Here is a 17,751-nt window from a genome sequence, read left to right on the forward strand (position 1 = left end):
AATCAGAGGTAAAAATTTCATTTTTATTATAACTAAACATTGATACCATTTATTTCAAACATGTCAAATCCTCGTTAAGTAAAATATTTATCAGAGCTCGTCCCAAAATCATTCATTGCGGAATCATAGGTGTGAGCACTGCGATCAATCCGAGCCCTCATTTTTCAAATCGATGATACCTGAAACCAAAACTGTAAACCGTAAGTACAAAGTTTAGTGAGTCCCCCAGAGCATACCCCACACACAATCCACATAACACATATCGTATTAGCTGTAAAAGCTATCTCTACCATTATCACATATCAATTAGCTATACAAGCTACATCTGCCACATATCACACGTTAGATAACTATAAAAAATATCTCTACCATTGGCACATAACAATTAGCTATACAAGCTATCTCTACCGTTAGCCACAAAGGCTATCTCTACCATTAGCCACAAGGCTATCTCTACCATCAGCCATAAAGGCTGTCTCTACCATTAGCCAGGCGGTTATCTCTACCATCAGCCATAAAGGTTGTCTCTACCATTAGCCAGACGGCTATCCCTACCGCATATCATGCATACATACATATCACACATTACTACATAACAAGTATACCAACTATCATAAAATGGGTCGGCCTTGGTGCCTAAGACTCATTGGTATGGTGAGAAGACTCACCTGGCACTGCTGAAGCCGCGCAAATAAAACTCCCCTTGCTGGTTGATAGATTCTCGAACTGTCAACATCAAACAATACCCAATTAATAATTGGGTTCCAAGCCCAAGGTCCAACTCACACTCCAAAGGCCCAATAGACAAGTAATGGGCCAAAGCCCAACATATTGCCCAATTTTCCAAATTGGGCCCAAACCTCTACATGGACTTACTTGAAGGCCCAACCAATTATTCTAGTCCAACCATTGGGCATTCCAATGGCTCAACCTCTCATAGTCCTCAAGGCCCAGTTGTGGCCCAATTATGGCCCGATTTTCCCAATTAGGCCCAAGCCTCTCTAACAGGTCTTATCCTAAGGCCCAAGGATTTCCTTAGTCCATAACATGTTCCCAATTGGCCCATTAAGGCCCACATCAACTTAGTTCAATAAGTGGCCCAATAAGAACCCAATTCCAATTAGGGTTTTTCACATAAAATGTCGATTAGGGTTAAGTGTTCCTACTTAACCCATTAAGAACTTAATCCATTAAGTCCATTATTTCCTTAAGTTAATTTACCAATGATTATTAATTAATATTTGAGTTCATTAAATAATTTCGATGCGGTCCCGATAAATCCCAAATTAGGGTTTCATGGCATTAGGGTTTTCCAAACCCTAATTAGGGTTTCCAACCCATCTTAGCCCAATAGGCCCAATAGCTAGGTCCTTAAGCCCATTAGGGTTTTCCTTAGGTCAATTAGGGTCCAATAGACCCATTAGGGTTTTCACTAGGCCCATTAGGGTTTCAAGCATCCCAAACGAATCAAACTCAACAAGGCAAGCACACCGCCACCCGACACGGCGGCCGGTGGCGACAGGAGGCGGCAGCCACCACCTCACGGTGGTGGTTAGGGTTCCTTTCTTTCCATTATTCCATTTTCGTTACAATTTACAAAGAAATACCAAAAGTAACACACACACTAACTAAGCTAAACATACACACACATATAACCACCTTGTGGTGACCGGCAGTGGCGAGTGGTGGCAGTGGGGTCTTTTATTCGGGTTTCCGGCCAAGTATCATTCCAACAGCCTCATACCAACACCACAATCACTTCTAACCGTGAACAAGCCCAACAACCCCTCTAGGTGGCGTAAAACGACGGCGACAGCGGCATCACGCAACAAACACGACCGCAACGAAGATAATGGAGCGTTTCCGGTCGGAAAATGGTGGCAATCCTTCACCGAAACCACGACCATAGCGACACAATAACTCCCGGCAGCAGCAACGCCGTTCACTACGTCCAGCATTGCGATGAACGACAGGGAAGAGAGAGAGAGGAAAAATGACGGTGAGCGAAACAGCCGGCAGCAGCACCAGCTAACGACGACAATAGCCCAAACGGCGGCAACAGCAACGACCCTGATGGCGGCAGTGGCTTCTCGGTGGTCCTCCGACTTCACAGACGAGGAACAATGACCGGTGATGGAGGTGTCGGGAGGTGTGCGGCCGTAAATGGGAGGCATAAGGTGGGGGGTTGGCGGCTGAACATGATAGCGCTAGGGTTAGGGTTTCGGGGGTTATATACCCGCCTCCATGAATTTGATTTCCATAATGGCACTTATGGCCCATCCCTTCAGAATTATTTTCGAAATAAGCCCCCTATTTACCCTTTAAACCCCATCTTCTGAAATCCCTTACAAATAAGGTCTAATACTTACCAAATCGCCCCTTAGCCTCCAAAATCTTTTCAAAATAAATCCCAAAATTATTTTTTTAACCCTCGAATAATCCAATTTATAACATTTGGCTTCCCTAAACCAATACCCCACTAAATAATATGGATTTAGGGCAACTATTCGTTCATCAATTTTATCTATTTATTTATTAATTAAACAGGATGTTACAATATTTTGCAGGGTTTTGGAGCTCGTTCCGGTTGCGGTTTGACTGCAGTTGGGCTTGATGGGCTTTCGATGCATTATTGGGCTTACGGATCCATCAAAGGAGATTTGGGCTTAAAAAGTTAAAGATTTGGATGAAGTGGGCTTTTGAAGATGGGTCATGGATTCTTATTTTGGGCATGGACTATCCATATTTAAAGCTTGAAGGTGATTGGCCAAATTTGAATAATGTGAGGCATGGAGGGGACCAAGGGAATCTTGGGTGGTGGAGTGGTGTAGTGGAGAAGAATGAACCAATAGCATTCCAGCAACACTTGCGAGGGTGGAGTCTCGGTCGCGCAACACTTGCGCGGGTACCCGCGCAACTGCACACTTTTGGGCATTTTGGTCATTTTGTTCACCATTTACCTTGGGAGTTGGATCTTTCAGCATTCACTTTGATTTTCCACCATTGGAGACCATTAGAGGCGATTGTTTGGAGCTTGATACTCATTCTTCTCATCTTTCTAAGTAATTGGTAGTTTCTTGATGCAAAAACACTTTTGTGATTGTTATTTTTGTTAGAACAAAGTTCTAGTAGGATCGATTGATTCTACTAGAACTTTGTTCTAACAATTGGTATCAGAGCAGGAGACTGTGTAATCAATACACATTCCTTCTGTTTGAAGAATTCTTTAGGGTTTCCGCTTTTATCGAATATAAAGAAGCCGTCTTCTTCCTGTCGACGGTAACTCTTGTGTTTGATAAAACCCTAATCTCAAGTTTACAGGTCTGATTCTAGCAGTTCCAAGGAAAGGCTCATCATGTCTCACAACGATTCTCAAACTAATCCCATCAACATCTCCAACAACATTGGATCCACTACAAGGGTTCCCATTCTTTACACTCAAGACTATGAAGTGTGGGCGCATCACTTTGAAGACTACGTAGTTTGATCTGAAGATAATAGTTATCTCATCTGGGAAGCTATCACGATTGGGCCGTTTGTTCATTCTGGAACGAACAGGACATTGAAGACTCAAAAAGAATATAATCAGCTTTTGGTGGACGTAGAGAAGATTCCACAAGATGAAAAGGATAAGCTGCTATGTAACGTGAAAGCCATGAGAATGATCAGATTCGCATTGCAATCTAACACTTTTCGTTTAGTCGGTTCATGCGCGACGGCTAAAGAAATCTAGGATAGGTTAAAAGAACTGTACTCAACCGATGAGGATCTAGAACACTCGATCCAAACCTTGTTGCTCTCAGAATTTGGAGCTTTCGAACAGAAACCTGAAGAGAAACTGATACAGACCTTCGATCGCTTCAATCATCTCCTCAGCAAGATGATCAAGCATGGCATTGAAAGAAAATTGATTGAGCAAAAGGTGACCTTCATGAATGGTTTAAGACCAGAATGGATGGCAGTGGTTTCAATGGTGAAAGCTCATGAACAGTTTAAATCATACTCGCTAGAGAAACTGATGGGTATTCTTAAATCCCATGAAAGCGTGGTAACCAAGGAGGCAAAGGTAGTTTCAGGTGTGGGATCGTTGGCCCTTGTCTCAAAAGGAAAAAGTGTAGCAGAAGAAGAGGAGGATTCAGATATGTCTGAGTGTGACCTTACTGGCGAAGAATATGCAATGATGGTCACTAACCCAAAGAAGTTTGCACGAAAGAAGTTCCCTGTCAATAAGAACCGAAACTGGTAAGGAAGTTACAACTCTGAGAAGGTGAAAGAAGAAACGAAGAACACCTCTCAAAAGGATGACGACAAGAAAGAAAGCAAGCTTGTAGGAGACTCTGGATTCGACTGCAATTATTGTCATGGCAAGAACCACTTTGCCAAAGATTGCATGTTGAGGAAGATGGCTGAGAAAAGGGACGGTGAAGATGATGAGGCTTATTACATGCGAAAGTTGGAAGAAATAAAGAAAAAGAAGGCAACTAATAGTTCAATGAATGCCTTGATTGTGCAGGAAAATGTGGATGAAGATGAGTTCGGTGGCGTTGAAGTCTGGTCAACCGATTCTGAGGATGAAGAAGTGAGAAAACCCACACATGGAAGAGCTTACGAGGCGAGAGAGGAAGCTACTAGTTCGGCTGGGAAATGTTTGATGGTTACTGCTGGAAGACCAACCGAAGGTGAGCATAAGGAGCCGAACCTGACTGAGGAGAAGTGTTTTGCAGCCAAGCCCGTGAGTGAGAGGATCAACGACTGTGATCGGCTGATCAAAAAGGTACAATCCATCCTTGAATCACTTAAAGTTCCCGTAACAAATTATGAAGAAGAATTAAATGAACTAAAATTTAAATTTTCTAACTTAAGTGGTAGTCTCATGCAAACTCGCTTAGCGAACTCTAACCTAACTGACCAACTCAGCAGGGTGTCTTCGAAGAGTGAGGAGAGAAGGATGTGGATTGAGCTGAAGGAAACGGAGTTAACTAGGGCTAGGGATGAGATTATTTATTTGCAACGAGACAATTTAAAGTTTTTGAAACAACGAAATGTTTTTTGCTTGATTGCTAAATGCTTATATACGAATATTACTCAGTTGCACTTAAATTGTGAAATAGGGAAAAAGATTCATAAGATGATCTTACCCTTCCTTGAATTTAAGGAGGATGAGGTCATCGCTGAGTGTGAATCCATAATGTCCTCAGAAGAGACTTCCATCACTTATAAAACCGGACTAGACAAGATAGAGACCTTTATTGACTCTAAGGAACATAAATATATGCTCAAAAATCTTTTAGATGAAAATGATAGGTTGAAAATTAAGTCCGAGACCATTCAAACATTTGACTCGTCTAACGCCAAATTAATTTCAGAACATAAAATGAATATAGAAAACACGTCTGAATTTGATGAGGAAAGTGAGATGAGAGAAATCTCGGTGGAAATGTGGTTGATTGCTCTGAATATTTGAAGAGCGAAACCGAGAATAAAAAACCACTCATATCTGAGAACTCGGTTGAATATGCTCGTCTGTCAAAGTTTAAGAAACTCAAAGAGAAAGCAATGGTTTATCAGAAAGTTCAAACAGTGCCAAATCAAGTATATGCTGTTAAAGGGGTCACTGAAAACAAACAGCAGAATTGAAAATCTTGGTCGACACAGACAATGCTGAAGGGTGCGACGATTACTTCTGGTCCGCCCCTATCGATAATGCAGACGAAACTGTCGGCTTATCGGAGCGAACCTCGTGGAGGGTAAGGGGTAGATACGTTGCTGAACCCATAAACAAACCCTCAAGTTTTGATAAACCAAGCTCGAGTGGAACAAAAGCGATACCAGAAGAACCAAAGAAGGCATCCAATGTATCTTCCAAGACAACCGAAGCTCAAAAGGAGAAGCCAAAATCAAGCTTCAATATTCATAAATCTCAAAAGCAGCTGGCTGAACAGAAACGCCAAAGAAATCAGAGATACATGAAGAATCTGAATGAGCGAAAACGGTTTTGGCAGTCTCAAAACCCTAACCACGTTCCTTCCAAGAAAGAGTCAAATGTCAAAGAAAATGACAAGCCAAACCGAAAGGAAAGTTTTAGTCCAAGCTCCTATTATTCCAAAGCTCAGAACTGAACATCCAGTTTCGGTTCCAACACCAGAGCTCAGAACCGAACATCCTGTTTCGGTCACAACGTCAAGGCTAAAAACCGAAAGTCTAGCTTCGGTCCTTCTTGCTGCCAACGAAAGCCGTATTCAGTGAAGGACATCAAAGGAAAGGGAAAGCTTGATTTGAATTCTGACATCAATAATAAGAAAAAGTAAGCTAACCCTAGGACTCAAAAGAATATTCCAAAACCATCTAACAACAAACCATCTGATACACCACAATTTAAACAAGATAAAAACAAAATCAAGGTGTATACCATCAAAAGAAAAGACGAAACCACTCTAATAAAAAGAACTTATTTGGTTGATCTTTCTGTTGCTATTCCTTTTTCTGTAAAAGACTCACCAGGGCCCAAGAGACTTTGGGTTCCTAAATCTGCTTGAATTTTCAGGTTATAAGTGACGAGCAGTTCGATGATGAATGGTACATAGACAGTGGCTGCTCACGTCACATAACAGGAAGGAGGGAAGAGCTGAGGGAGTTTCGGTCCCTTAAGGATGGTGGATGTGTGAAGTATGGAAACAATTCTTATGGCACAATCAAAGGATATGGAATGATAACCAACGGAGAATTCACAATTCGAAAAGTGGCTTACGTGGAAGGATTGCAGCACAACCTCATCAGTGTATCTCAATTGGTTGTGGGAACCGATTTGAAAGTTTCATTCGATGATGAGGGATAAGAAATTATTGAAAAGCAATCCAAAAGAGTTCTGTTGAAGTCTGAACGCAAGGGAGAGATGTATCCTTTAAACCTCAACCCAATTCGAGGAAAACCAGCAATATGTCTGCTGTCAAACGCGAACTCTGATGAAAGCTGGTTATGACATCGACGCCTATCGCACCTGAACTTCAAAGACATTAATAAGTTGGTGCTTGGTGATTATGTTCGAGGCCTTCCTCTTCTCAAGTTTGATAAGGAACACCTGTGTGCAACGTGTGAGATGGGCAAACAAAGCAGAAAGAGCCATCCTACACGTATCAATACAAAGATTGTTGAAGCTCTTGAACTTCTGCATATTGACTTATGTGGACCTTCGGCTATCGAAAGCATCAGTGGTAGTAAGTTCATTCTTGTCATAGTAGATGATTTTTCACGCTTCACCTGGGTTTTCTTTCTTAAACAGAAATCAGACGCGACTCCCAAGTTGAAGGCGTTTATCAAGCAAGTGGAACTGCAGCTGCGAAAGATGGTGAGGAATATTAGAAGCGACAATGGGCTTGAATTCAAGAATAAAGATTTTGAAGATTTTATGGCTGAAAAGGGGATATCTCACAACTTCTCGGCTCCCTATACACCACAACAGAATGGAATTGTTGAAAGACGAAACCGTTCCTTATGTGAGGCAGCCAGAACCATGCTGAGCTTCGTTTCTCTTCCGCTATACTTCTGGGCTGATGCAGTTGCAACTGCATGCTACACTCAGAACCGATCCTTACTTAACAAACGATTCTCCATCACTCCGTATGAGATTCTGAACAATAGGAAGCCCAACGTTAAGTTTTTCCACGTGTTTGGTTCAAGATGCTTCATTTTCAACTCCAAAGAGAACCGAAACAAGTTCGACGTCAAAGCCGATGAGGGAATTTTTCTTGGTTATTCACTCACTTCAAAGGCATATAGGGTTTTGAATAAACACTCCAAGCGTATTGAAGAAACCTACTATGTAACCTTTGATGACAACTACATGAAGAAAGTTCAAACAAGCAAAAGTACCATGGGGGAAATATTTCCAAAATCAGGACAAGTCTCGGTTCCCATTTCCAACTTGTTTGAAGAGTACATAAGGCTATTTGATGAACCAGAAAAGGATATACACTCAGAGGCGAAAGCAGCAGACAACAAAATCGACAATCTGAAAAAGATCATCGATGAAGCTGCAAAAGATATGGAAAATGAACCTCCTAAACCGACTGGTGGTCAACCCTCAACTGACCCTCCAAACAACAGCTCAATGTTCAAGGGGGAGGGTTCATCTGTACCAAAAACAACCGATTTGCCTTTTGAGGGGGAGAATCCAACTCCAACCCCAACCCATGATAGTCCAATCGAGGGGGAGAATCCAACTCCAACCGAGGGGGAGAATCCTGAACCTGACATGGGATACGCTTCGCCATTTGAGGGGGAGAATGAGAATACAAATGACGAAGGTGATCAATCAGAATTTGAAGAAGAGGTAAATGCAGAGTTGGATCCTGTAGATGACCCTAATTACCCTTCTCTAACGAAATGGACTAAGGATCATCCCAAAACACAAATAATTGGTGAATCATCTGAGCGAGTTCTCACACGTTCTATATTGAAAGCGAAACAAACTGCCTTATTCTCTCATGTTGAATTCTGCATGTTTAATTTGTTTGTCTCGAAATCGAACCGAAGACGATTAATGCTGCACTTGATCACGTTGATTGGGTACAAGCAATGCAAGATAAACTCCGTGAGTTTGAACGTAATCGAGTTTGGAGGCTGATTCCCACTCTAAAGGATGCTTCTGTGGTCGGCTTAAAATGGGTCTTCAAGAATAAGTTGGATAAAGAGGGCAACGTCATTCGCAATAAGGCTCGGCTGGTGGTGAAGGGATATTGCCAAGAAGAAGGGATAGACTATGAGGAGACCTTCGCTCCTATAGCAAGGTTGGAATCAGTTAGAATCTTTCTGGCATATGCTGCACATAAAAACTTCGAAGTTTTCCAGATGGATGTGAAATGTGCTTTCTTAAATGGAGAACTAGAAGAAACGGTGTATGTTGAGCAACCACCTGGGTTCGTGAACGAGAAATACCCTGATCACTGCTATGTGTTGGATAAAGCTGTATATGTTTTGAAGCAAGCACCAAGGGCCTGGTATGAAACATTAACTCGCTTTCTTAAAATGTCGAAATTCAAGCAAGGTTCTGTTGACCCAACCTTCTTTCGAAAGAAAGAAGGTGAACATCTAATGATAGTTCAGATTTATGTCGATGAAATCATCTTCGGCTCCACGAATCCTAGCTTAACGGCTGAATTCAGGAAGTTGATGGAGACTAAATTTGAAATGAGTGCAATGGGTCCAATTAACTTTTTCCTTGGATTGAATATAAGACAGGGACCAGAAGGCATTTTTATCAACCCGGAGGCCTACACGAAGAACTTGCTGGCGAAGTTCGATATGACGGGAGATTCGAAGGTGAAGGTTCCCTTGGCGTTTGGCACAAAGTTAACACCATCTCTGGAAAAACCTGCTGTTGACGTAACACTCTATCGTCAAATGATAGGGTCTCTTATGTATCTAACAGCTAGTAGACCAGACATTATGTTCTCTGTTTGTTATTGTGCAAGGTTTCAAGCAAATCCAAGAGAACCTCACATGGTGGCAGTGAAAAATATTTTCCGTTATCTGAAGCGAACCTCTTCTCTCGGTCTTTGGTACCCTGCTAGATCCGAATTCTTTGTTCAAGCCTTTTCTGACGCCGATCTGGGAGGATGCGGTCTGGACCGAAAGAGCACAACTGGAGGATGCCAATTCCTTGATGGTAAACTTGTTAGCTGGCAGTCCAAGAAGCAAACTTATGTGTCTCTTTCAACAGCCGAAGCTGAGTACATAGCTGCAGCATCCTGTACCTCACAAGTGATCTGGATACAAAGCCAACTAAGATACTGTGGACTGAGTATGAAGAAAATACCTCTCTATTGTCACTCTGAAAGCGCGATAAGAATATGTCACAATCCAGTGCAACACTCAAAGACAAAGCATATTGCACTAAGATACCATTTCATCAAGGACCATTTTGAAGATGGAAACGTGGAAGTTCATTTCGTTCGGTCCTCTGATCAACTAGCTGACATCTTCACTAAAGCCTTACCAGAAGCAAGCTTCATGATATGTGCATATTTAGCCTTTAATATTGATTTTTATCATTTATTAGCTATTTATTTGCATAATATGGACAAAAGATACTTAAAAGTGTTTGAATTGTGTTTTCAGTCCAGAAGGAATGCTCGGAAGCAAAAAGAAGCAAGAGTAACCATCGGGAGGTTTTGGAATGATCAAAAGAAGAAAAGACCAAAAACCACAAGGGACTCGGCGAGTCTGGCACCGACTCGACGAGTCGCTACGAAGATTCGTGAAGCTGAGGAATCCTTGACTTGCCGTACACGGGAATTTAACGATGGACTCGACGAGTCGGGTCGAATCTATAAATAGAGACCCTCAGATCGATTCACGTTTTTTGCAGAGAATCCTTGGGGAGAGAAGCTACGACTAAGAGCCAGAGGAGACCTGGAGAGTGAAGATCCAACCCTAGATCCAATTTCAAAGGAGAATTAAGGCACAAATCATAACTCTTTACTTAGATCTTTAGTTTTAATTATGTTTAAGCTTTTAGAATCTGTGTTTGAGTTCGTTTTTACCTTAATCATGAGCTAAAACTTTTATAGCTTCTGTTTGGGGAGACAATGTTGAGATTATGGTTTGATTTATGGTAGGATTAGCTTAATATTGGTGATTTCGTTAATTTAAGCTTGTTAAAGAACCTTATGTGTGAATGAAAACTATTTTTCTGTTAATAGGAAGATAATTAAGTTGCATGAACATCTCTTAATTGTTTACCTCGTATAATTTATGTGAACACTTTATTATATGACTAGGATTAGCGAATGTGAAACTATAATTAATAAGAAAATAGGTAAATTTACGTGTGAGCTTGTGTGATGACCATCAACAAGAGGTTAACTAAAGGGACAAATTAGTTAACCACAACAAGTCTTAATTAACCCGAATAAATAACCTAGGGAATTAAATTAATTTAGACAACTGGCCACTGTTTGAGTTAGTTTGTTTTCTAAGGATTAGTGTAGCGAATGTGAACCTAATCACCTGAATCGGTAGCCAATAAAAGAGTTAATCCATTGCACTATTACCACAAAATCAACCATAGGATCAATTGAGTTGAACCTAAACAGAAGTCTCCTTAATTATTGAATTTAGTCGAATCTTTGCTTATCTAGTCTTCAGTTAATTAGTTTAAGTATTAAGTAGTAAGTTTCTAGTCTTGTAAAACTAGAGAAAACCCCCTCTTTTATTATTTGTTAGTGGTTATTAGATAATTTTAGTAATTAGTTTAAATTGTCGTTCCCTGAGTTCGATACCCTGCTTACTAGAACTATACCACCAATAGACAGGTCCACTGCCTTTGTGTGATTAAAATTAGATTTTATAAGTAGGATTAAAACTAGTTCGTTTTAAGCACATCAAGTTTTTGGCGTCGTTGTCGGGGAACGGTTCCAACTTTGAATTGATTACTATTGTTATCGATCCATTGTGTGAGATTTTTCTTGCACAAGGTTACTGTTTTTATTAGATTTAGCATTAGGGTTGCATCTTAGTTAGTAGTTTTAGAAAATTTTGTTCAAAGATTTTTGCTGTTTTTGCAGTCGACTCGCCGAGTCCCTTCGAACAGACTCGACGAGTCCATCGCTGAACAGAAAATTCTCGTTATTAATTTTCTTTTGTTCTTTTTACGCGTGTCTTTCTTTTTGTTTGCAGAACGTTTATGACCAGCGGAGGAGGCACACCACTGATTCCACCTTTTGACGATCCGGAAGCAACACTTAGAAGAAACAAAGGCATAACAATTGGAGATCCCGAAAAACCGAAGAACTCACCACTGAAGAATCTTAAATCCGTTTTCAGCAAGAAAAAGGGAAAGAAAGTCGGAGAATCCATCGCCTCTTTAGCAAGCGACGACCCAATCAAAGAGAACACCGAGTACGAAACCGAAGGAGAAGAAGACCCTACATTCGGGCACGATTTCGATTCCGACGACGAGTTAGCTATTTTCATGGCTAACATCGATGAAGTCCCCATGGGGGAATGGAAGAAGAGGATACGAGATGACACCGGCCCGGGACTTGTGCAACCCGCAATTCCAACAACTGCCACTTTTGAGCTCAAGGGCCATATACTTGCTCAACTCAAGGAGATACCCTTTTATGGAAAAGACCACGAAGATGCTTATAAACACTTGGATGAAGTCAATGATGTAGCTGATTACTTTAATGTTCCAAATGTGTCTCGCGAGACCCAGCTGCTTCGTATGCTTCCAGTTACATTCAAGGGTGCTGCAAAAGATTGGCTAAAATCACTACCTCCCGGATCCATCACGACTTGGGCTAAGATGAAAGAAGTATTCATTGATCAGTTTTGCCCACCTTCTAAAATATCCAAGTTGAAGAAAGCTATAGCCAAATTTGAACAACAACCCGGAGAGTCCCTTTATGAGGCGTGGGAAAGGTACAAAAGTCTACTAAGGAATTGCCCACACCATGACCTTAATAGCCAACAAGAAGTCTCCATCTTCTATGATGGAGTCAATGTGACGACAAGGCAACTACTTGACTCGCAAGGCCCGCTCACAAAGAAGGCACCCCCGGTGATTAAACAATTGATTGAAGAATTCTCTAAGCACTCTAGAGAATATCATAATCCTAGGAATAATCCAATTAGGGGAGATGTGAATTATGCTTCTGAAGACATGGCGGCGATGATGGCGATGTTGAAAAGCATGGATAGAAGAATGGATAAAATGGATCAAACAATCCATGCTATTCGGGTGGGTTGTGAAAATTGCAATGGACCTCACCTTACGAGAGATTGCGACTTGGACGAGAATGGAAATAAAAAGGCGCAAGTATGCTATTCAAGCGGTGATAGGTTTGATTATGATTGGCGGAAATCGAAGAAAGAATGGCTACCCTATGAAGAATACAAGAAGGCAAAGGAGGAGAAGTTTAGACAACAAGCAAGGGGTATGTACCAAAAAGAGGAACCAGTGCAAGACAGGAAACCCAACTTGGAAGAGATGCTAACAAAATTTGTAGCTGCTTCTGAGAAAAGACACAATGATCATGATGCTGCAATACAAGAAACAAGAAATATACTAAGGAACCAGCAAGCTGTTGGATTAATGTCTAAGTCCATAACTATAATTGGTAAGACTTGACCCGACCCGACATGGTCCATTTGGGTTGCATGGCATCATGCATTTGGATAGACTATAATGAGAGAAATAACACTTAAGGTTGGTTAATATATTATAAGTTCTAATATATTAATAAGGTTATTTAATTAGTATTGATCAAGAATTAATTTGGAATTAATTAAGTGATCAAAAGGAGACTAATTAAATATATGGGTTGATTGTGTAAATCATTCATTCTTATATATGTGGGCTTGTGATCCAAGATTCCTTATGTTGGACTAAGTCCATGGGGTGACCCATGGATACTCCATGGAGGTTAAAATCCATGGAGCATAAGGAATGGGTAAAGTTATGAGTTACATGGTGTAACCCTAATAGCCACCATATAAAAGAATCCCATGGCTCAAGAAATCGGGCACTAATGTGTGAGTGTGAGGGCTAGACGATTTCAAGGAGTGTTCAAGTTTCTCTCAAGTTATTCCAAGTGTATTTGGTGTTGTGTGAACCATTTGAGGTGTCACACTTGGGGCACTAGGCACTCAAGCTTCATGAAGACATTCTACATCAAAGAGGTATGTATTCTATCTTGTTATATTTATTATTTTGTATGCTAGATTAGGATAATACCTTGGATGTTCATAATTGTATGTATAATAGAGAAAACATAGATCCAAGGTATTTAGGGTTGCATGTACACTTAGGAGTGTTAGAATGCTCATAACCCAACAGTGGTATCAGAATTTTGAGAACTTGGCAAATTGAAATGGAAATATTATAGCAAAAGAGTGGTTTAGTCTTTATTTGCGTTCTAAAATTCGATTATGATTATGGCATCCCTTTTCATAATCTGAATTTTGAGAACTTGGCAAATTGAAATGGAAATATTATAGCAAAAGACTGGTTTAGTCTTTATGTGAGACATCATGAATCGTGTCCCATATGCTTCGGATATAGGATCGATTACATGTGCTATATTCATCCTTTCTAAAATTTTCCAAATGCCTGGGGCATTATGAAGGGAAAAGGTCTAGAATTGGATATGACTAAAATGATTAAGCAATTATCGAGGACAATCTAAGGTTTACCAAAGATTGGTTGCTCAAGGACAGTTGGAAGTATAATGTTAATTCTGGAAGGACCATATTGACATAATCTGTAAGGAGGCAACTCTTGTTCAGAAGTGATAGTCAAAATGGAATATGGAAATGTTTCAAAGTTAGAAATTATTCAATCTGTGTAAGATTAAGAAACTTAATGAAAGAAGGATGTTTCCAAGGAGCTGATCTCCTTTGGAATGCTCTGTAATGATTGTTGTCAAGTCTTTCTGACTTTGTGCATAATCATTAAGAGGATCAATGCATATAAGTTTAGAATCTAACAGATTTCAGTAAATGGCATGAATTTGGAATTCTTGCATTTGCAGTAAGGATTTGGGACTGTGAAAAGAGGATCATTGGAGTGATGTTCAATTGATCTATTTTACAAAGTAAAGATCATAGACAAACACAGTATGCATACTTGGTGTATGGCATGACTAGTGTTTAGAAAACATAGTGTACATGCTTGGAGCATGGGACAACTATTGCTTTAAATTCAAGTATAAAGTTGATAAAACCGAAACAATGAATAATGAGTAATCAGTATGGTGATAAATAAAAGTGTTTATTTATATTCATAGGGTTTGATACCATATTTGATTCATTTATTCTTGTGTTTCACTTTGCATGTTTTGACTTCCAGAATAACTAAGTCGCTCTTCCTGAATGATTAAGTTATTCAAACCATCCACGGTCGGTCATATGTTGGAAGTAGATATGAATCAAGACTGTCATGGGTTGGTTTGTAGAGGTCCAAGTTGGTGGACAAAGTGGTGCTACAACACTCATGAGTGCTCATAAGTTCTGAGAATTGGATTCAACCCGCGCTCATTTGAATCACTTCATGGATTTTATCACGAGTGATCATGAGACGATAATATCTTATATTCTTCAAACCTAGAGATATGAGTTGTTACTATGAGTTGGTTATACATTGATTGCAGGAAAACGCATTGGTAACTCGATGTTATAAAACGTGCCTTTGTGTATGATTCAACAAGTAGTAGAACAAGCCATATGAGTCGAAGTTTATCCATTCCTTTTACCTTCGGGATAAAAGCGATATCTGTGGGCCCCTCGATGATTTAAAGATGATACATGTGAATGCTTGGCCAAGCCAGGACTGATTTGATTTGTTCAATCAGTCAGTCATCATGAATCGGAAATCGGGAAACAACAAATGGACAGAGAGAATGATTGATAATCCATGTCTCAGTCCATATGATATCTAGAATTGAGGAATATATGATCCATTATCTAATGGAAAAGTCATTGACAAAGGTCAGAGTTCATCGACAAGGTCAAAGTTCGACAGAAGCTTTTGAGAGCTACGATTGCTGTCGGTTCCTGAAGTCATACGCAATAATAGTTTTAGACTTATCCAAGTGGGAGACTGTTGGATTAATGTCTAAGTCCATAACTCTAATTGGTAAGACTTGACCCGACCCGGCATGGTCCATTTGGGTTGCATGGCATCATGCATTTGGATAGACCATAATGAGAGAAATAACACTTAAGGTTGGTTAATATATTATAAGTTCTAATATATTAATAAGGTTATTTAATTAGTATTGATCAAGAATTAATTTGGAATTAATTAAGTGATCAAAAGGAGACTCATTATATATATGGGTTGATTGTGTAAATCATTCATTCTTATATATGTGGGCTTGTGATCCAAGATTCCTTATGTTGGACTAAGTCCATGGGGTGACCCATGGATACTCCATGGAGGTTAAAATCCATGGAGCATAAGGAATGGGTAAAGTTATGAGTTACATGGTGTAACCCTAATAGCCACCATATAAAAGAATCCCATGGCTCAAGAAATCGGGCACTAATGTGTGAGTGTGAGGGCTAGACGATTTCAAGGAGTGTTCAAGTTTCTCTCAAGTTATTCCAAGTGTATTTGGTGTTGTGTGAACCATTTGAGGTGTCACACTTGGGGCACTAGGCACTCAAGCTTCATGAAGACATTCTACATCAAAGAGGTATGTATTCTATCTTGTTATATTTATTATTTTGTATGCTAGATTAGGATAATACCTTGGATGTTCATAATTGTATATATAATAGAGAAAACATAGATCCAAGGTATTTAGGGTTGCATGTACACTTAGGAGTGTTAGAATGCTCATAACCCAACACAAGCATCCATTCATAACATCGAGAAGCAGATAGGGCAGCTAGCTCAACAAGTTAACCAAAGACAAGCGGGTGAACTTCCAAGCAACACCGAAAACAATCCAAAAATGGCGCATATTAATGCAGTAACAACTAGTTCTGGGAAAATTTTCACTCCTCTGACCTCTGCACAGAAGGCCTCAACAAAGTTGCAAGCAGAAAAGACAGAATACTCGAGTTCAGCAAAACCCGACTCGACTCGCCGAGTCCATCTCATGGACTCGACGAGTCCAAGGCCTGATGACAAATCTGCTGTTTCTTTAAAGCCTTACAGGCCACCTTTGCCATTCTCGATTCGAGCCATACCTGATGAGAAGGTTAAAGAATACAGAGCTTTCATGGAGCATGTAAAAGCCCTTCAAGTCAATATTCCATTAGTTGAAACAATACTTCAAACGCCTAAATATGCAAGCTTGCTTAAGGGTCTATTTACCGCTAGAAAAAATATGGCAGAAGTCGCTGAGTTGGTGTTAAATGAGCTGCCAAAGAAGAAGGGCGATCCGGGTAGTATTACCTTACCATGCCAATTTGGGAATCTAATTACCACTCGAGCGTTGACGGATTCGGGTGCAAGCATTAATCTCATGCCATACTCTTTCTTCAAGAAGTTGAACTTGCCGGAGCCAAAGCCTATTGACATGAAGATCCATCTAGCCGATAAGACAATCATTCATCCAAAAGGTGTTTGTGAAGATCTTCTCATCAAGGTAGATAAGTTTGTGTTCCTGTGGAGTTTGTAGTGCTTGACATGGAAGAAGACTCCAAAGTTCCAATTATTTTGGGGAGACCATTTTTGAATACCGCATGTGCATTAGTAGATGTATGCGAGTCTACACTAACATTAAGGGTAGGAGATGAATCGGCAGTGTTTAAGGCTACACAATATATTATGCAAGAAGAAACAAGAAAAGAAGAAGTTTCCTCCATTGATTTGGATGACGAATTACTAGAAAAAGAGATTGCACTTTTACAAGAAGAAAATCCAAATAAATTTCTACTAACTTCTAGAGGAAATTTTGATGCTGAAAAAGATTTAAAGGAGATAGAAAAGTTACTAGAGGAGGCTGATTCAGGAGAAACAATTGAAATTGTGGAACACGCATTGACTCGCAGAGTCGCATCGACTGACTCGACGAGTCCAGTCGAGAATTTCAATTTTACTGAAAAATTTGAGCTGCCACTTTCCAGTTCTCTTTATGGCACGGACTTGCATATTTTTTCTGAGTCTTTGGAAGATCCAATAGCAGAAGGAGAATTTGTTAAAAATCATTGTGACTTCCAAAACACGCAAGTAGCTTACCTTGACACGTTAATACAACAAGATGAAGCAATTCGACTTAACGAGGGGGCAAGTTTGGG

At 40.1% G+C, this 17,751-nt stretch overlaps 1 protein-coding gene and 1 non-coding gene across 2 annotated transcripts; one reads left to right on the top strand and one right to left on the bottom strand.

Moving 5' to 3' along the window:
* The first annotated feature begins 11,995 nt into the window (after positions 1-11,995).
* LOC145121339 (uncharacterized) lies at positions 11,996-17,132 on the top strand. Its single transcript, XM_079057103.1, has 2 exons — positions 11,996-13,098; positions 16,667-17,132. Exons 1-2 carry the CDS (start codon positions 11,996-11,998, stop codon positions 17,130-17,132), a joined length of 1,569 nt encoding a protein of 522 aa, XP_078913229.1.
* On the bottom strand, positions 12,356-12,462 carry LOC145151850 (small nucleolar RNA R71). Its single transcript, XR_013732401.1, has one exon. It is a non-coding gene; the product is annotated as a small nucleolar RNA R71 (small nucleolar RNA).
* Positions 17,133-17,751: the final 619 nt, after the last annotated feature.

This window comes from Lactuca virosa, chromosome 1, assembly GCF_052849685.1.
Source record: "Lactuca virosa cultivar CGN04683 chromosome 1, Lactuca_virosa_CGN04683_v6, whole genome shotgun sequence".
Lineage (NCBI taxonomy): Eukaryota > Viridiplantae > Streptophyta > Magnoliopsida > Asterales > Asteraceae > Lactuca > Lactuca virosa.